At 43.9% G+C, this 17,123-nt stretch overlaps 1 protein-coding gene across 1 annotated transcript in view; it reads right to left on the reverse strand.

The window, feature by feature from the left end:
- LOC120874330 (CREB binding protein) overlaps positions 1–17,123 on the reverse strand; it is a 116,541-nt gene that overhangs the window by 14,021 nt on the left and 85,397 nt on the right. Inside the window, exons 15-21 of the mRNA XM_040255698.1 lie at positions 15,258–15,437; positions 14,162–14,351; positions 9,927–10,045; positions 8,882–9,121; positions 8,403–8,491; positions 3,026–3,106; positions 1,447–1,503 (exon numbers count right to left, since the gene is read on the reverse strand). Of these exons, the coding sequence (XP_040111632.1) occupies positions 1,447–1,503; positions 3,026–3,106; positions 8,403–8,491; positions 8,882–9,121; positions 9,927–10,045; positions 14,162–14,351; positions 15,258–15,437 (956 nt within the window). The remainder of the gene's footprint in view (positions 1–1,446; positions 1,504–3,025; positions 3,107–8,402; positions 8,492–8,881; positions 9,122–9,926; positions 10,046–14,161; positions 14,352–15,257; positions 15,438–17,123) is intronic.

A 17,123-nucleotide genomic window follows, 5' to 3' on the forward strand; every position in this document is an offset into this window, starting at 1 on the left:
CCCAGGCCGCCCTCCTCCCCATGTGGTCCTTTAAAACCTCTGCAGCCACACCAAAAGTCAGGCGCCAGGGAAGCCAGCACCTCTGCCTCCTTGTGCTGGGGGCCCCACCCGCGCTCCCTGCACCGCTGCTGGTACCCCAGGCCCCTTCCCTGCTCTGTGTCCACAGCGACCTGCCCACCCCCGCCCGTGCCCCCTCCGGGTGAGCGCCAGCTTCTCCAGGATGCCGCTCCGCCTGGGCCCTCCCCCTGGACCACCTTAGTGCCTCCGGCTCCCTGTGCTACCATCCGTCTGTCTGTCCTGCTAGAAGACACATGGCTGCAGGCCAGGCCCCCTTTATTCATCTGTGTCTTCCCCACTGACTGGTACCTACCACCTCAACATAAAGTATTCTGCAATTGGAAAGTTAATATAGAAACTAACACAACATTGGAAATCAACTATACTCCAACATAAAGTAAACACAAAGAGATGGGAAGCCAGCTCTTCATGCACCAGGTGCTCTGCAAACTGTTCATCGTGCCCTCCCTCACGGCTCCCCACTCAACCCCCGCCAGCATGACTGGCAGGAGAGACTGAGGCAGCTCTGACACAGTGATGTCTGTGTTCTCGCTGGAAGCTGAGCCTAGGGAGGGCAGGCCCTGCTTCTCAGCTCTGGATGCACCATGGCCACGATTATCAAATACCCAGCAGGGCTGCAGCCTCTGCTCACCAAGTGGCCCTGGATGGGCATTCACCATGGGGACAGAACAAAACGAGTGTCTCCACACACTGGGATGCCCTCAGGACTTGGCTTTGGGGACCTGGGAGGTGCCACAGCACAGAAGGAGCTCTGAGGCCTCTTTAAGGGGTTATTATAAAGCAAACTTTACAAAATGAGTGTTCTCACTGATCGCTGAAGACAATGACCTTTGAAAACATACCGTATCAAAGATGGTGGCAAACACAAGTGGGTTGGCCAAAAAGTTGTTTTGGATTTTTCTGTAACATCATATGGAAAAACTGAACAAACTTTTTGGCCAATCCAACACAACACCGGGCTTCCCATTATTTATTTTTTACAATTGGTTTCTAACAGTTTCTCTAAAAATTCCCTTTAAGTGATACTAGGACCCCTTCACCAAATACTATCTTTAGTCTCTAAAGATTCACACTAAAATGGCTTCTTAAAGACAATGATGACCAAGTTATTACAGAGGTTCTAACAGAACCAAAACATCCACCTACTCGTCTCACTGGTAAAATTCAGCAGCTGGACAGCATGCTACAGACACACATCTTTTGCATGAGTTAAAAAAGAACCCGCATTTGAAGTAAATCCACACAGCAAGTTCCACCCAGGGCAATGTTTATTTCCAGTGTCTTCTACAGCAACCCAATCACATGGAGGAACTTTCCCGATCTGAAAGTTAAAACCTAAAAGTCAGAAAGAAATAACTGTATACTCACGGTTCAGGATCTAAGGTATCATTTTTCTTCTTTTCAAACTGATCCTTTGAAATTGTCCTTATTTGGGGGGGAAAGAGGAAAAATGTTAATTAACTAAATTTTATCTGTTTTGTATAAACTATAGGGTCTTTGGAATATTATCCTATAACTAGTTCTTCACATAAAAAGTAAATGATGGTCAGCAGAACTCTCAAGCGGATGCAATGATGGCAGGAACATATAAAATTTAATTCCACAGAAAGCACCACCATTTTTTTTTTCTTCCTTCAAATATTTCCTCAAAATGCTCATCAACACTTATTATAAGATTTAAGTAAGTAAGGTCAGTCAAAATATGGTGGGAAAATTATGTTCAGACTCAAACCTGCTAATCCCCAGTCAAATGTATATGGTGGATGGCTACTGAATCTGACCAAGAATGGTGTAACCAATTCTTCCAATTACAATGTTCCTTCAGCATGTACTTGGGGATATTTTACTTATTCTTTAAGGGCTGAGTATTTCATTTCTATTGTCCTTTTGTTGTGATCAGTGTATATGTGAATTACTTGATTTGCAGAATTATACAATCCAATTATTAATCACACAATTGGACCGAATAATTAGATGACAGGAGGTAGAAAGAGAAACTGAGTAAGCAGAATTTCTGACATTTTGGTTTATATATCTTATGGGTGCCTATGGTTTGTTCTGCACTTGGATAAAGTAAACTTGAGCTGCAGAGTAAATGTCACTGGAACACTGCTGGAAACCCCTTCACTGGGAAGCCTCTTGCCTGTGGGGGCAGCTGCGCCAGCAGACTTCTCTGGGTGGCAGGGCTTAGGCACAGTCAGGAGGAGAGAGAGGGACCCAGTGCTGGCAGTCCTGGGCGGCTGTGGTGGCTGGCAGGTCTGGATGGCCCGCTGACCATCCAGCTTGAGGATCTGGTTCTGCTTTATTTCTCACCACATTCTGGACATCTTTCTATTCCATCAGAGGATAAGCATCAGGCAGGAAATGGTGAACTCAGGGAGGGAATGAATGAACTAACTCACACCTGTCTGTGCTGGAGCTGTGAGCAGGTGTCCAGCCTCCAGCGAGGAAGGAGATACATGTACTCGCTGGGGTCTCCCCACCTGGCTTCTGTTACCTCTGCAACTTCAAGGACAGAGGCTTCAGGGGAAGATCAACTAAATGCTGGAGACGGGGTATGCACATAAGACTCACTTTTGCTACTGCCAGTTCTGTGACTAGGATTATCTGGTTTCTTAGATATCAAGGAAATTTTACAATCCCCCCAAAAGGAAGTTGACAGCCACTGGGAAAAAGCAACTGCTTTGGACGAAGAGATATAGAGCAAGGTTACAAGAGGCCCCAGGACTCAACGGGGGCTACAGCATCAAGGTCCTGGGTGGAGGGAAGGACATGGGCATGGCACTGCGATTCAGCCACACTGTAAAGTATGAATGTGGGTACAGTTACTATGAAAAATATACAACAGCAAAGTCACAACAGCAGTGGTGCTTCCCTTTCAATCGTGGACAAGAGGAAAACAACAATCCAGGGTCACCCCCAAGAGAAATGACAGGACAGTACTTACGTCTGGGGTTGTGAAGGGTCGTCACCCAGGGTAACATTCTCCCCCTGGATCTCTGTGAAACACTTCTCACAGAAGTGATACCTGTCAGCAAGAAGGCCATACTTGGGTGAACTGGTCCATCATAACACACAGCCACCCAAGCAACGAAGCCACCAATCAGAGCAGGGCAGATCACCACGACGAAGGGGGGGCGTTGTTGGTTGATTGATGGGTCAGTGAGGACAATGAAAGGAACAGGGGCAGGTGGGGAAGGGCAGGATTAGAGAACAGGGGAGGGAACAAATAGCACAGACATAAAGGTAAGACGCAAACACCAAGACAACACAGAGCAGAAAGCCAAGGCAAAGCATTGATTAGCATTCGGTCTCATTGCATACATCCCAGGCCATCATCACTAACAACGGGCTCATTCAGCTCCAAAATGCAAATATTTTTAAGGAACTGGTAATACTAGAATTGCAAGGAGCCTACATTCAGGAGTTTGGATTTTGTTCTTACTTATAGGAAACCAAATGTAACTCCAGGGTTTGAGATGGAAAAAATTTACTTTGAACAAAACAGTCTGACAAAAGTCCTTAAAAAAGCAATTTAAACTGAAATGCTTTTATTTTTCAAAATGGGAAATTTATGCTTGACAGCAATTCAAAGATTTTATTTCCGATATTAAGCCAGATCTTTAAAGGTATGAAAATGCTGAGCACCCAAAACTGGTTTTAATTTTCTCCTGTTACTCACTTAGTTAATTGAGTTACAATAGAAATGAAACCAAATCCATACTCTAGACAAACACTTAACAGAAATGCAATCGGGGTCAAAGACTTTCCAGCCATTTATCAGTAAGAATATACAGAGAACAAACTATGATATATTGTATAAGCAATACAATATATGTAAATCCATGAACAATCTTAAAATTCAATTCTATGCTTTGACTTTAAACTTTTTCGTACTGGAACCAATCATTCATCAATCTGAGATACTCAATGATTGCTCTGACTTGGGAACAATCCAAGTTAAGCAAATTTAGAGTTAATCTTTAAAGCACAATCTGCATTTGAGAAATTATCCATCACCCCAATTTCTTATAATATAGAGCCTGGGCTCAAGCTACCAAATAAGATTGGTTTAAATAAAAACTATTAAATGTTTGGAAAGGACACAAATGAGAAATCAACAAAAATGCATGTGATGCTGCAAAAAACAAGATGGGCACAGAGGAATACCGCAGAAGTAAACAAGCCGAATGAGGTGAACTGCACAAGCAAAAAGGATGAATATATGGTAGCAACGGCAGCACAAAAAAATGCGGTTTTAGTGCTCAAAAGTACATCTACAAGATGCCAAGAGGATTAGTGTTAAAGACACTGTGACGAGACTGGAGCGCCACACGGAACCACACAGGCAGGAGGAGATGTAGCAGCTTGCAGCCACACACACACACGGCCATACATGTGCACACGCACACACACGTGCAGCTACAAATGACTGAGGTTCAGGCCACTGCCTGGCCAGTTTGTCTCCATTACCACTAAAACAGATCCCCACAAGTTCTAATCCTAACCTTAATTAAACACATTGAGTGAGCATTGCTGTCTGCCATATTTCACTGACTAAACACATACAGTGAATTAAAAGTGTACAACTTTAGCATGCACGCATTTCAAGATTATCCAATTTTTCAGACTGTTGATGAACATGACAGATTCACTGTGTGTAGCAACTGGGAGTTTCCTGCTAGGACCAGTTTATTCAGAACTAATTCAATTAACAAAAGTCTGCCAAGATTAAAAACTGACCAGGAATAAATAGACTAACACTGCTGTTTTCAAAAACTATGTATCTCGTATCTCTTTCCCTGAATGAACTATAGTAATATTCTGGCTATTCACTATTTTGTAAATATTTTTTCAGAGCCTTGAAATCACGTAATAAAAGGAATTTTCATGTGTAGGAGAGCGTGATCATAACTGGCAAGAAAGAATTAAAGTATAGATACTGTAAACCAATTAAGCAGCAATCAGAACAATATGCAACAATGTTCTCTCTTCAAAGCCAAACTGCGACCCTTTTAAAATGAATGAGTGTTCCAATTCATTATGAGCAAATATCCGGCCATAGTGGGCTAGCTTGAAGAGGACTATTGAACACATTTTGAAATGAAATTGCCACAGTAATTACACGTGAGTCTAAATGGTTTTAAAATCCTGGACAACTCACTGCTTTTATTCAAGCAGGACATGACACCTAGCAACATCTACAGAACAGGAATCATAAACCCATCATTTCCACTGGAGGAAACTGGCCCAGAACAGAACACTGGTGGCTGAATGGCAGCCCCCGGGTGGCTGCAGAAACTTACGCTGTCTGCGTATAACTAACTCCCACCCCTAAGAACCTCAGGGTCAGAAACTGGAAGGGACAGAGTGCCTGTCCAAGAGCCAGGGTGGAGATGCTGGAGAATCAAACTTCCTCAGGTGGACGGGGAGAGGACGGGGGAAGGGCCTGGGCCTCCCTGGAGCACCCTTCTGAGATGACAACAGCCCACAGAGGGGGCATAGCCACCCATCTGGTCCAGCAGGTAGGAGCCACTTTGGGAATCAGCAGGTGGCAGATGTTAATGCCAGCCTGCCCCATCTTTATTCAGCCTGGAACTACATAATGGTTCTTTCCAGCAGTAAGAGCCTAGATGACCTTCTGCCTGACATGAAGGAAGCAGTTTGATGAATATGGATCTGATGACGATGTACATCTGGGTACCTAAAGTTGGCAAGTGTCACTGCACAGATCATCGGTAAGGGTAACTGAATGTATGGAATAAATTTTCAAATGCAGATTGTTTTAAGTACCATATAAGTATACACAAATAACTGGGATAATAGATATCTATTCTCCTCTATCAGTAATAACTGGAAAAATCTATAGAATTGTTTTCCCAACATGACTTACTTTCAAAATTTCGAAGTATGGCAACAAGTGAAAATGTAACCATACACTAGCTTATAAATTAGTTTCACTTGTTTAAACGGTTCACAGAATTACCTATTCTAAGTGCCCAACAGTTTAGAACTATAAATGCCAAAACAATTATTCAAAAGAACACCACAGCGTTCTCTTAAACAGTCAAGGCTGAGAATAAAAATGGAAGCAGTTGAAATGTCCATCACAGAACTAGACCACTGCTTTCAGACTCACAGCATGGTGTTGCTTCCATTTCCATATTCCAGGAAGCACACGTTGTGAGATTCAGCTGAGGAGTGGTATGCTCACACTCTTAAAATGTCTTATATGTAAAAAAGAACTCCTTTATTTATGTTTCTACTCTTAAGGAAAAGACATCACTTTTGTTCAGTAAAATTAAATCCTACACAGAAATCTAACTGGACATTTCAGAATGTTCAAAAGAATCCTTCCATCAATACCGCCCTCTGAGGGGGCAGTAGTGGACACTGATGCTATCTGTCCTATTGAACTACAACTGCTCTCCACTTAAATATGGCCAAAGTCTGTGCAACTCAGCAAAGGTGGGGGCCAAAGGACCCAGGAACAGTGAAGCCCACAAGGAAAAGGCCCCAAACTGGAGAGATGGTGGTAAGCAATCTGCTGTCTGCTTTTCCTTCTGGACTTAATTAGTGGGGGCATTTTTCAGAGTTCATTTTAACCTATTTCCTTAAAATTTTCATAGCTTTGCTTTGTCTGGTGCCTATCAGTTCCCTAAGTGAGTTCCTACCCATTGTCTCATTGGAGACTGACAGCTAAGGGTGTCAAATGGGGGTGTTACTGTGCCCACACCATCAACGAGCAGGTTCTGGGCTATGCCAAAGGTCTTTCAGGCTAAAACTGTAAAAGGAGGGGCCAGAACTCCCAAAACAACACTTGACACTGGGGAGAGACTCCACTACGAAGGCTATGATATCATTTCAAACTTTTAGTATTAAAATGCTTCCAGGGATAGAAGAGCATGCTAAAGGAGAAATTAAATTCCAAATGTTGAAACATTTTCATCAGGACAGCTGTGTCAGCAGCACTTCTGCTACAGATGCCTGTTGGGGACTCACATCTTTTCCTGGAACCAGCATCTCCCTGGAATAAGTGAGCCAGACTAGGCTTAGAAATCTTGTCTTAAGATATTTTTAGGTCAACAGTTTTGTTTTTTTTTTCCCCAATAGCATTTTGATGGGAGCTGTTAATGAACTTAAATATGGTTAGCTTTTTAAATTTTTAACCTTTTTTTTTTTTTCCAGCTGTGCCATGCGGCTTTTAGGACCTTAGTTTCCTGACCAAGGATTGAACCTAGGCCACCACAGTGAAAGCCCTGAATCCTAACCACTGGACTGCCAGGGAATTCCCTACATATTTTTTTAAAGAATAATTTTAAAAAGTGTAACTGGAAGAAAAATAACTTCCAAATCATTCAGGCCTCTGCATGTACCCTTGAATAAATAAAAAGCCTTGTACTTATCTTCTTTGAAGTGTTAGAACATATGCAATTACTAAAAGCAAGCAAGATAAAAATAATCAAAACATCAGACCCAAAAGCTGACATTTAATACCTGGACCTAAAGACAAAGAACAGGCACGAAGCTTCATCTTGGTCACATAAAGAATTCAGTTGTCAGTTCATGAAATGGAGGCAAGGTAACTGAATATGACCAAGAAATACCACCCGTTTCAAGGCAGGATGCCCTCATGCTATGGATACTTAGAGCCATGGATACCTCGGAGCTTAATTTTCAAGACAAGTCCCCAAACCAGGAAGTCATATTTAGGTAAGGGGATCAACAACAAAAATTATTTTCATTCTCCTACTTAAGACAAGAGATCTACTCTTTGGCCATCTCCACATTTCAAGAGAAGAACCAAGATTTCTCAAGCATCCCTGTCACTCGCTAAGCCCTGAAAAGGCCACCTCCTGACAGGGAGTCATTCATAAACTCAATTCTTTAATGAATCAGCATAAACACAGGTCTTTCCATCAGCCTGTGCAGGTCAATTTACCTAGGCAAATATTTACAGTCAGACTGATAAAATACAAGGCTTCAACTTTATCAGTATCTTGAAAAAGGCCCATCAACTTTTATTAGAGTTAACTTCAACTCCAATTCTTTCTCATATGGTGACATTATGGCTTAACGAATGTTCCTAATCCAAAGAGTGCAGCAAGCAGCTTTGAGTTGAAATTCTATACTATACAAGCATGCTTTTAAGTTAAGAGACCCTGGGCCTAACAGTGACTGGGAAGAGAGAAGCAATGTAACTTTGGCCTATTTCACTGAAACTTCAAGAAAGAAATAATGTAAGCAAGCTGCAATCAGATGAGTGTGCCTTGCCCTAAGACCTTCTTTTTGTCCCGTAATTCAGAAAACTGCTCAGTGCTTACCTATTCTGATAGCTGTAGTAGGCAGCATCTCGAGGAATTGTACACAGCTGCTTCCCGTAGCAGCACAGAGTCTGTGGGGAAAACTCATACTGCAAAAACAAAGGAGAAAATATTAAAAATAAATGCATTTACTGTCATGTAATGGTCTGTCTGATATGGAGAACCAGATTTAGCTAGTAAAGTAGTTGTTAGTACACTGAGTAGTCTTTTAATGATTCTTGTTAATTTTGAAGATATTTTTGGATAAAATGGGACAGAATTAGTGTCTAAGGGACATTTATTACAGATAGATGAATGGACGCCAGGGCAGCCAGGAATGCTTGACCCATAAACACTTCTAGCTTCAGACAACCAACTGTTTTACAAAAGATTGGACTCCATCTGGGTCCTTCTCAATATACAGGTGTGGCCAAAGTATCGAGTCCACCATATCCTCATAACATCCTCTTTGGCTGAATTCAAAAATGTTCCAACTGTACCTTGCGTCCACAGCAATATCCAAGGGACTGCATGACGGGGTCAATCTCCTGCTCAAAGACCTCTGCGAGTTTGCTGCAGAACTTGTAGACCCGGGATGTCTTCCGATTGTAGAGCCAGGCATTGTTGAACATGAGCCAGACGTCGTCTACATACTGCCAGGGCTCCTGGTACTGCCCTGTATCCAGCTTCCGCTTGATGGTGGAAAGGTCCATGGGATTCTTCACAATGTCAAAGTAATCCTGAAAGACAAAAGGGTCTCAGTCTAGCTGATCCCAAACCCCAAACGTAAGCCTTATCTGGCAGCTTTACCTTAAAACAGCAGGAAGTACCAGTGTAACCTAACAAGTGACCAAAAAGAGAGCAACTCCTGACCTTCCTCTGCTTTTACTCTATGATGGTAGTTACTATTTCTAAGTGTGATCATATTACTTCAAAAGCAAATTTAAAGAAAAAAAGAGTAAATGAATTATTTAATAAAAGATGTCCTTTAGTGTCAGATTTTAAAAATAAGATTTTGATCGACTGAATTAAAACAGTGAGCATATTTATCAGACAGTATGTTTTTCTAGAGATTTACTTTTGGTCCTAGCAAGCAAAATGAAATTTAAGACAAACACAAAACCAGTAATAAGGCTAAATAGAACCTATTTGTTCACCACGGCCTTTGCAAGAGCACCCAGGGATACCAAAGTGAGAGGCCCATGTGGTTTATAAGGGACTTTCACCAATTCTTTAAACCCACTCTTGTGGACAAAGTCTTACCCACGAGTAAAGCAAGGCAACAGAGGCTGCATGCCCCAGGCTGGGCTCCCCCATCTCCCCACATCCTCCCATGACCCTGGGGCTTAATGGAATGGGGTGGGGGAACACACACATTTCAGTTAGTAAGACAAAAGTATATTACTATTTTGACAAAGAACTAATTTCTTTACATTCAGGGGGAAAAAAATCTTACTCTACTCAATTTAGAGAGATTAAGCAAGTGTCGTGGATGTTCCTGAAATACACTGGAAAAGCCACAGTGTTTTCACGACATCCACTTACTGGAATTCCCAGGAGCTGGGGATCCACAGGCTGCCGAAAAGGTAAGGACTCTGGATCCTGTCGGTACAGAGCTTCCAGGGTTGGCATCAGAGCCTGGCGCAACTCCTCCGGCTTGAAGACTGCAGTTAGAAAACACAGGAAACAACACTGTTGACAAGGCACCCAGACTCCTCCTGCAGAGCTTTTCAGTGGAAGCTGGGCTGCTTCTGAGAAGGCCCAAGTCACCTTCCTCCTGGCCGTGAGCACTTTCTCAAGCTACCATGCAGGGGTTCTGAGAACATAGTCACACTAGGGTTTTTAAAACTGCATCCACATCATGAGGCAAAACTACCACATTGAGAAGTCTGCTTGCTCAATGAAAGATTTCCAACGCCAAATTCTGTTGGAACAGAAAAAAATTGAAGCTAACTTCCAAATCTGCCTCACCGATCAAATGTGTGGAAACAGAGCCGTTTTCACCGGACTGGGCCTTTTCTCCTCAGAAGAAACTTCTCTGTCCTGGAAGTAAACTCAGACCACCTGAGACAGATGGTTTTGTTACAACCTCACCAACAAACGTACATCATAAGGAAGCTATAAAAATACGCATTCGCCCCAAAAGTTCTCTATTGCCCCCTCGCACATGTAGCAATCAATAACCACGTCTCCAAGCTCCAGGCCCACCCACTTCCTACTACGCTTCGTGGTGTCACCGACGTAAGCATAAACATTGGCTGCCATTCATTCACACAAGCCCCTCGTGAATTGCAAGGGTGCGGGAACCATGAAGGCAGCAGGGAGTGTCTTACAACCCTTGCTAGCACACACTCCTGCGCACAGCCCAATCATCAGAGAGAGGCAAATACTGCAGACGGGTTCTGATGGCTCAGGTCCTAAGTGATAGGAGGTATCCACTTTATAGTTTTTCGCATTTTTTAAGTATTTTCTAGAACGGATGCATTGTAAGTTGTAAATTTATAAATCAGACTAAAATACTGTAAAAATTGTATTGAGTACAATGAGAGAAACAGGCACTGGCTGGGAAGTTTCTAGAGGGCTTACTGCCACCAGAGCAGGGACTGCCCAGGTGTCCTGATTGGCTCCCTGCGCTGCAGATCGACTGGCGGTCAGTGAGCACCGGGGTCACCCAGTAGAGACATTCCCCTGCAGGCGCAAGGCCCTGTCCAGAGCAGGCATACCCCGTGGAGCTGTGAAACACAGGCAAACCCTGCCCTCAGCTAACCCTTTTTCTTGCAGTCTGCTTTTACAGAGCTTAGTTTTCTTTGAATAACTCTTTATAAGAAAACAATTCTTTAGTTAATCAATAGCTTCTTCATTCTTCTAAATCAGGGGTCAGCAAACCATGACCCACAGGCCAAATCTGGCCAGCTGCCTACCTTTGTATGGGCCTGGGAACTGAGAATAGTTTTTAAGCGTTTTAATGGTTAGGGGAAAAAAAATAATATTTCATGATACGTGAATTACACAAAATCACTGTTTAGTCTTCCAAAAGAAAGCTTTATCAGAACACAGCCATGCTCATCTGTGCACGTGTGTCTGTGGCTGCCTTCCCCGCACAAGGCAGGCACCAGCAGCTGCCACAAAAACCCAATGACGTACACAGTCCAAAACACGCCCCCCCTTGGCAGCCCGGACAGTTTGTTGACGCATTGCCCCAGACCTGCTGGGCTTCCGGAGTTGATCTCTTATGGCGCTTACATGTGTCTCACTCTGGACGACTGCTCATTCATTCACTGAACATTTAAAACCTATGGCAAGGAAAAGTCATTTCTAACTCCTGTCTTTAACCACTACGTTGATGTAACAAGACTCCAAATGAGTGGAGGTAGCAGTCAGGAGCTGTACTTGAAACAAGTTCCTGCCACTGACCAGTGCGGTGTCCTATGAGCAAGTCACTCCACTTCTCTGGCTTGAAACCTTCTCCAGACAACTGGAGGGGCCACATCAGCAGTGTCTGTCCACAGCATGGCCCATGAATGACTTGGGGATCCCCATGCTGTCTATGGGGACCGCACCAGCCTGTGTGGCTACCTGAATGGAAATGAATTAATATTAAATAAAGTAAAAAACCCACTTCCTCAGGCACACCTGTCACATTTCAAGTGCTGAGGAGCCACACACAGCTGGTCCCACCTCAGAGGCAGAGGTAGTTACAGAGAGGGGAGACATATGGCATTTCCATCATTGCAGAAAGTTCTAGCACTGTCTGAGGGCTTTTCTAGGGTGTGTGAAATCCAATTCCATGATGCAAAATGATTTTCCCGGTAACACTAGGTCATCATTTGCTTTTTGCACTGTGTGTTGACATACGCACAGAAAGGGCAAGAGCAACAGGGAGCACCGTGGACACCAGCGCGGCAACGTGGCCAGGCTTCAGCTCCACACTGGACTCGGTGGCCACGCGATCTTCAGGCCTGTCTTGCACACACAGGTTAAATGCCATCTGTATTTAACAAATGTCCTTGATGAAGGAGCTAAAAGCCTTACTTTCATTAAATCTCAGCCCTTGGCTACGTATTCTTTTATTCTGCATGACAAACCGGGAAGCTGTCAGAAAGCATTTCTGCTGCAGGGAGTCGTTGTCTTCAGAGAAAGCACTTGTCTAAGTGCTGAGCTAAGAGCTGAAGCAACTGCAATTTCTCACAAACAAACACACAAAACTAGAGAGAATGGCTGACAGACAAGCTATGGTTACTCAGATCTGGGTACACGACAGACATTTTCTCAAAAATGAACAAAGTACACCAGTTACTTCCAGGACAACTGATGCTATTTGCTACCAATGATAAAATTTGGACTTTCATCAAAAATTAGAATTTTTGAAAAACTTGTATCAGCTACACAAGCTTGACAGCTTGTCAAAGTTTACAAGACTTTTCAAAGTGAGTCACAGTGATATTAATAAACGTGATTTTTAAAAAATATCACACAATAAAGTATGCCAACATTTGGAAGATGAGCCAAATTCCCAAATGACCAAAGGATCATGCTTAAAAAAAAAAAGTCATACAATGGCAAAAGAGCCAGTCTGACTGAGTACAAGACAGAAAAATTGTAGAGCATGAGAAATTCAGGGCTGTGGATTCAGACTTCACGCTGCAACCAGCCTTTAAGAATCTTCTACTTGTTCAATTTTGGTGTAGTATCAAGAAAGAATTATCTACAAGTACCTGAAAAGGCTAGTAAATATTAAAATACTCTGGTCTATCAGCTACTCTCTCTGAGTGGGGCTGGGTTTTCTCCATGTCCTTCAAACAACAGAATACAACAGTGAAGGGACAGGTAGATATGAGAGTCCAGCTGTGTTCACTTAATTCTCCGAGAAACAAAATTGTGAAAAACAATGTCACCATTCCAATTATTTTTGTTGTGGAAGTTATTTCTCACAGAAGTGTGTTACTTATGGGTGCCATGAAACAGATTCACTTTTAAATAAATATTTAAAAAGACATCCAGGAGAGTAGAAGTGATAAATGATCCATACAAACAATAACTTCTCTGGGATGGTCAATTTTTAGGAGTGTAAAGAGGTCTGAGACCACAAGCCCGAGGCTTACTGTCCTGTGATCCCCAGGGTCCCAGGGCAGCAGGACTGTACAGCATCAGCCTCTGAGTTTTTCTGCCATCATTCCTAAACGCATCACCTGCACCCCTGAACCACTGAGCTCGTCTCACATTTCTGTCACCTGACAATTTTCTGACACTGTTTCCTCCTCCCTACTCTCAGATGGATTCTATCTGACCTCCACCGTGAGCCTGGCTCAGCCTGCTTACTCAGAACTCCAGCATTTTCCCTTCTCTGCCGCCCTCCTCCCGCTGCACTGGTCACTGGTTCCGTGCTCCCAGACCCTGACTCTGGATTCAGTTCCATCTGCACCAGCAAAAACCTACAAACTTAATGGCCCATGTGTTGCCATGGTAGTAACTCTCTAACATCAAGCTCCCGGTCACCTTATCAATGGAGCCCATCAGTGGGTGTCCACGGCATGCCAAGTAAAGCCAGCACCACCTTGGAGAGGCTGGGTGTGGGCTGCCCCTCAGAGCCCTAGCACAGACCCTGTGGGCCAGTGCCCTCGAGTCCAGCTGTCACCATTTCTAAAACTGGGGGAATGGCCAGTAAGAAGGGCAACAGGAAGGGATGGAATTCTTTTCTTGCTTTAGCTTTACATCCACATAATGCACTCCTAACATGACGGAAAAGCAGCACCACGTAAGTCCCCGAGAACACGACCTACTTTTCTTGCGAGGCTGCGAAGGGGACGTGGACTGAGAGGCTGTCCCATTGGTGCTGCCCTCTTCTTCCTCTTTAGCTTCGACCTTCACTTCAGTTTTCTTTTCATCCACTTCCATTGGTTCTGACTTCTGCTCTGTTGGGTCTGTTTCTTCTTTAACTTGAGAAGATCCTTGTAAGTCCTCCTCCATCATCTTGAGAAAAACAGAGTCACAGACACAGATACATGACTATGAGAGACTTTTGTTATCACCCAGCCTTATTGGAAGGCCCTTAAAGTCTCTACAGGCTTGTTAAAACCTCGCCGAGTCAGGGCTACATCGATCACTCTCTCTCTCCCAGAAGGAGAGGTCGAATGTGTGGGAGTCACTTTAATACAGTGCCAGTGCATTACAGGCTTAAAAACACACACTGCATGTACCACTACCTCTTCAGTAGTTTTACATATATTTCTAGTTTGGAACAAGAATTCCCTCGAAAACTGCGGGAAGGATGGAAAGTCGAACTGCTCAGAGGCCTGGCAGATGAAGCCCACGAGAGCAGCAGGAAGCGTGGAGGGAGGCAGTGGGGAGCAGAGGGGCACTCCGCAAACTGGAGCGGTTGTGACCCGCCTGAGCGCCATGCCGGCGCTCCCACCCAGACTGCTCTGCTGCCACACGGTGCTGGCAAAGCTCCTCATTTTTCAAGAAAAGCCAGAAGTCTAGAGTATTATTTGTAATTTCCCATTTTAAAAATACTGTGTGGGCCAAACAAAATACATTTATAGGCTGAGTTCAGCCCACGGTCTGCCAGTTTTCAACTTCTGCCACAGGTTAATTAGTAAAAGAACACACCCCCTGAGCAACCTGCCTCTGGAGAATTATAAATGAATGAGGAACAGCAATGAAAGAGTTGTTGGATGATTTAAACATTTAAAATATAAGCCAGTGCTCTTCACTTCTGGCAAAATAAAAATAAACCCACACCTAATATCTAAAAATAACCAATCTGTTTCTAATCTCTTCTGCACGTGAACCATAACTGAGTGGGGTAGTGAAACACGACGCGTGTTGGCGCCTCCGTGTGCAGCACATCCACCCATGTCCAGGAAAGGCACCTACCGCAGCCCCGGGCTCGCCCTTGGGCTCCCCAGCATCGGGCTCTGTGTCCTCAGTCTTGATCTCGGCCTTCATCTCCAGCAGTGGCACCTCGGGGCCTGGCTGCTGGGAGTTGGTTTCGGCGCTGGCCACTGAGGATGGAGTGGGGACCCTGTTATCAATGCTGGCTGCTGTCTGGGAAAGCTGTGGGGAAACCAAAATCACTTATCTTTGTAAACAACACAGATGATCTTAAACCCTGTTGGTCACCCAACACAGATCCATGTTAATCTTTCTCAATACTAACCTAACAGGCACCCCTATTTGAGAGAACTGAAGAATGTAAGAGTTAAAGGAAGAGTTCCAGAGAAGTCATCAGGCAGAAACACAACTGACTTCTTGCCAACAATGCAGAGATGCAAGAGCAGAAGCTTTCTACACTATGATAGAAAATTATCTTCTGGGAATTTTCTACATAAGTCAGAGAACCTATTTTAAATTCAATTCTTTCCAACAATGATACTAATGGTTTTGTTAAAAGGATGAATAATAAATATGTGTATATACACTGTGAGAAGGGGAATAAGGTACCTATATGGACTTCCCTGGTGACTCAGACGGTAAAGCGTCTATCTACAATGTGGGAGTGAAATGAAGTGAAAGTTGCTCAGTCGTGTCTGACTCTTTGCAACCCCATGGACTATACAGTCCATGGAATTCTCCAGGCCAGAATACTGGAGTGGGTAGCCTTTCTGTCTCCAGGGGATCTTCCCAACCCAGGGATCAAACCCAGGTCTCCCGCATTGCAAGCAGATTCTTTACCAGCTGAGCCACAAGGGAAGCTCCAGGTTTAGTCCCTGGGCTGTGAAGATCTCCTGGAGAAGGAAATAGCACCCCACTCCAGTGTTCTTGCCTGGAAAATCCCATGGACGGAGGCGCCTGGTAGGTAGGCTACAGTCCATGCAGTCGCAAAGAGTCGGACACGACTGAGCGACTTCACTTCACTTCACGGAACAAGAGTGTATAACTAGCCTGTTAACTGCAGGAACAGTGGTGGAGGAGTAAACAAACATTAAGAGATGAAATCTCCAAAAAACCCCTCAAGTTTTCAAAGATTTACCTGATAAGAGTTTTAAGTAAACAAACAAAAACATAACATTATAAAGAGATCTTATTCAGAGATAATATAAAATAAGAAACAATAAGAACACTCCCTATGGAAAAATAAAAAGTGTCATCTTGGGACTCATCTTGGCATTAATTTTGACATTTTAATAAATAAATATCCTCAGTCCCCACAAATAAAGTTAATGCATTTCAGGGGGAAGGAAGTTTTTAATTTAGGCTGGTAAGAAAACAGATACCATGGCTCGGTGAGGAACAGTAGCCTCGGCCCCCTGGGGTGGGTGGGGATGGCCCCACATGGGGGAGCCTGGCCGGGTTCCACAGCAGAGCACAGGACCGGGACACAGGATGTGCTGTGACCCTGCCACTGCCACCTCCCCGGAGGAGTGGGGAGATCTGAGCCACAGAAGTGCTAACCTGGCTGTGCCATTTTGTAATGAAAAAGAAAGAGCTTCCAGCTGGAAAACAAGGCTGACGGACAAGGTCAAAGTATGTACAATTAAAAACCTGACTTGTTTACCAAACCCTCAAGACAACTAAATCTCAGGGATCACCACCTGTGACAGGTGATGTTGCTATGGATAGTTCAAATATTCTACAGAGGACCCATGTACGAGCTCTTTCAGTTGCTGATTTCTATAAGCTGGTTTAACTGGGAAGATAATCACAAGTCATGTCCTGCCAAACTTGGCCTCCAGAGCCCATTCTGAAACAAACATACAGCCCATTACAGCTCCATCAGGTTGCAGACACACACGCTGTGCA

This window comes from Oryx dammah, unplaced genomic scaffold (assembly GCF_014754425.2).
Source record: "Oryx dammah isolate SB20612 unplaced genomic scaffold, SCBI_Odam_1.1 HiC_scaffold_2, whole genome shotgun sequence".
Taxonomy (NCBI): Eukaryota; Metazoa; Chordata; class Mammalia; order Artiodactyla; family Bovidae; genus Oryx; species Oryx dammah.